The 3,599-nt window shown below is 51.9% G+C and overlaps 1 protein-coding gene across 1 annotated transcript in view; it reads left to right on the forward strand.

Annotated features, from left to right (window-relative positions):
• Positions 1 to 2,311, forward strand: part of LOC101856934 — an 8,646-nt gene extending 6,335 nt beyond the window's left edge. Inside the window, exon 3 of the mRNA XM_005110051.3 lies at positions 173 to 2,311. Within this exon, the coding sequence (XP_005110108.1) occupies positions 173 to 1,331 (1,159 nt within the window). The 3' untranslated portion in view covers positions 1,332 to 2,311. The remainder of the gene's footprint in view (positions 1 to 172) is intronic.
• The last annotated feature ends 1,288 nt before the right edge of the window (positions 2,312 to 3,599 follow it).

Below are 3,599 nucleotides of genomic sequence, written 5' to 3' on the forward strand. Positions count from 1 at the left end.
TTCTTCCTCTTCGTCTTCTTCTTCTTCCTCTTCTTCTTCTTCTTCTTTTTCTTCTTCTTCTTCTTCTTCTTCTTCTTCTTCTTCTTTTTCTTCTTCTTTTTCTTTGTCTTCTCCTCCTCCTCCTCCTCCCCCTCCCCCTCCTAACGGTTGTCCAACTCGTCTCCCCCCACAGCGAGGTTGTGAGCAACAAAGACCTGGACGCCTCCAAACTGGGCAGCGGCAAGATGGAGGACCAGGTGGACGGCGGCCACGAGGAAGACCACTGCTCCGCCTCCGACCACACCAACGACAGCAACCTCACGGCGCTCAAACGTCCTCTGGACCTGGACGAGTCGGAGCCGCTGTACATCTTCGAGCAGCCCGGCTCCCCCTTCAACAACGGAAACACCTACGTCTCCTTTGGCAGCGAGATCACGGACCCCGGCGACGAGTACACCCCCCCGCCGCCCCTCCCCGTCGCCAACCACGCCCCGCCCCACCACGGCTACCCGCCCCGCCAGCCCAGCTCCCGCTACGAGAGCTCGCACGCCGGCTCGGCCACGCCGCTCCTAGACCGCTACACGCCGTCCGTCTTTGACTCGGACGAACCCGTGGAGGACTACGCTCAGTACCCCGTCTACGACTCGCTCACCAACTCCCTGCAGCATCCCCACCACCACAGCAGCAACAACTACAGCCACAATCCCAACCACCAGCATCACAACAACATCTACAGCCAGGCGGGCGACGGCAACAGCGCATTCCACAGTCTGGCCACCAGCGCGCCTCCCCTGCGGAACGAGAGCGTGAGCAGTTACAGCAGCGGGGAGCGGGGCGGGGGCCGCGGGGAGCCGGCCAAGAGGCTGAGCAGCTTCCACTACCCGCCAAGCGTCAACGGCTCCATGCCGCGCACGCCGGGCAGCACGCGCTCCACGCTGGCGTTGGCGCCACGCTACGCGATGTCGGAGAACCCTTACTCCATCGAGGGCAGCCCGCGCGCGGGAACGGCGGACATCTACGGCTACCACCGGCCCGTGCCCAACACGATAGACTACCGCGACTACCGCGACATGCGCTATCCCGGCGCCACGCCACCGCCGCCGCCCCACCGCATCACGCCGGGGAAGAAGAGCATGTCCGTGGGTAACCTGGGCTACTCGCCGCTCGCCACCGGCCCCGCCCCGCCACAGCCCACCAACACGGGTCCCCGCAAGCCACCCCGGCTGTTCCAGTCCCGTGAGTACATGGAGCTGACCCCACAGGACAGCGGCGCGGGCGGAGACTACATCACGTCTCCCGAGGCGCACCAGTACAGCCAGAGCTACGGCATCACGCCCGGCACCCCTGTCTGACACGCCTGGCGGGATTAACACGCTCTATCTACACCCAGCGCCGCCTACGCCCCGCCATCATCGCCCACGCTCACACACACACACACAAACGCTCACACACACAGAGACGCACACACACACACACACACACACACACACACACACACACACACACACACACACGACACACACACACACGCGTGACTCCATCTGCACAGAGCAATGACGACGCCAGGGTCGAAAATGTCCATGGAAGACATCATCAGGGTTGGCGAGAAGAATCAGTCAAAAAAAACTTGCCAATATAAATTCAGAACCCTGTTCCTATCACGAATGAATTATCAGTACACGTTTAAAAGGTGTGGAGATTGGCACCGATGTATCTCTTCGCCTGCTACGGAAAGGATTACTTACCCTAACCCTCAAATTATGGTGTGTGTGCGTGCGGTTGAAGACGTGGGCTTTTCTTAGAGGCGAAGAACGGCCGGCATCTGGAAATGCCAGGATTTATTCACAGGGTCCAAACACGGTGGTGCATTTCTCGCCGTGTGTTACTACCCACCGACAAGGGGGTACTTAGTAACGTGAACACTACACGAAGGAGTTCCTAAATGTTACACTTCGAAAATAAGGAACTTTCCTGTCCCAAAACCACTCGGATGGGTTCGTTATCCCAGGATTACTCGAATGGGGTCCTAATGGAACGTGGGAATAAGGAACCTTCCTTTCCCAAAATCAGTCAGATGGGTTCTTTTTCCCAGGATCACTCAAATGAGTTTCTATATGGAACGTGGAAATAAGGAACCTCACTTTCTCAACGTCACATAAAGGAGCTTCTAAATAACATGAGGAAATGAATACATTTTCTCCCCGCCCCCCACCCCCAAAACTCCCCAACACTTCGGTCCACTGAGAATGTGGCCAACAATTGACAGTTGGATACTCTGGGCCCACTCTCGGATACCTTGTCAGCGGAAATGTGCAAGCCATAGGAGGAGTAGTACAACAAACACGAACGGAAAACTGCACACACCGTGGAAAATGAACCACAATTGTTCCAGTAAAGTAAAGGATTACTCGGGCGGTGTTGCTTTCCTGTCACTCCAAACCCAAACTACAGCAAGACGAGAGAGTCTCGCCCAACCAGTGATGTCCAGTGGAGTGAAGCCAGAGGGATTTGAACCGTGAACCTTGAGCTTGTCGTACTGGGATAGGACTTAGTAGATAAGGGGAAATTTGAGGCATGAGGGAAAAGTTGAGATAAAGGAAGTCTGTTTTTTAAAAAAGTGGTTTTAGTAAGTGTTTTACGGCACTTGCAACTCAAAAACGTCATATATAAGCGCAGAAGATTAGAGGTTTTACAAGAGAGTAACAAACATAAAAGAAGGAGGGGAGATAAGACGGTAGATGTTTGATTGGGAAAGAAGACGCAAACCACACCAGAGCACCCGCCAACCACCATCAAGGAAGTCATGCCAAAGGAACTTTGTATTATTTTAGAAGATGGGGCTCTCAGTACTCTCAGTACTCAATGTTCGGAACTAGCATAGAAAGCAATTCCAAGATTCAATTTTGAAAATTGTTTCAGGAAAAAAAAAAAGAGGGAGAGTTAGGGGAAAACGAAAATTCCGCTGCTTTAGGAGCACCTGAAAAGAATCATCTCTCCATACTTGGTTGTATTCCAGTACGACAGCATCAGTGGTTCACTTCCTGTGTGTGGAAATACGTGTATGTGTACGTGTACGAGGCGAATAAATGCATGACATAAACTATGAACTTTGCTCAATAATAACATATTATTCAGAAGTTTCAAACTACATTGTACATGAACTAGCTATGTCACAGTACGTGTGTGTGTGTGTTGTGTACACAGGGCTGGGTCGGGTCGACAATGATTATAATGCACACCTGACATCTACGCATTGCTGAACTTTTTTCTTCTTCCTCTTTCTGGATGACAGTACAGTACTTTTTCAAAAGAATGCGCTTTTTAAAATAAATTAACACGGAATGAAGCAAAAATTGTTTTCTCATTACTCATTACTGTTTCCCCAAGTCTGCTGAACGCCAACTATTTTAAGTACAAGTGAAATTTAAAACGTACCGCCAAAAGTGTCAGCAAAGGTGATGGGGGAAGGGGGGGGATTTGTAGAATCTAACTACAGACTGTGTAATGAGAGACCACTATTACCCTACCCTCTAGCTCATACAGACAGTGTAATGAGAGACCACTATCCTATCCTCTAGCTCATACAGACTGTGTAATGAGAGACCACTATTACCCTCTAG

Source organism: Aplysia californica, unplaced genomic scaffold (genome assembly GCF_000002075.1).
Source record: "Aplysia californica isolate F4 #8 unplaced genomic scaffold, AplCal3.0 scaffold00847, whole genome shotgun sequence".
Lineage (NCBI taxonomy): Eukaryota > Metazoa > Mollusca > Gastropoda > Aplysiida > Aplysiidae > Aplysia > Aplysia californica.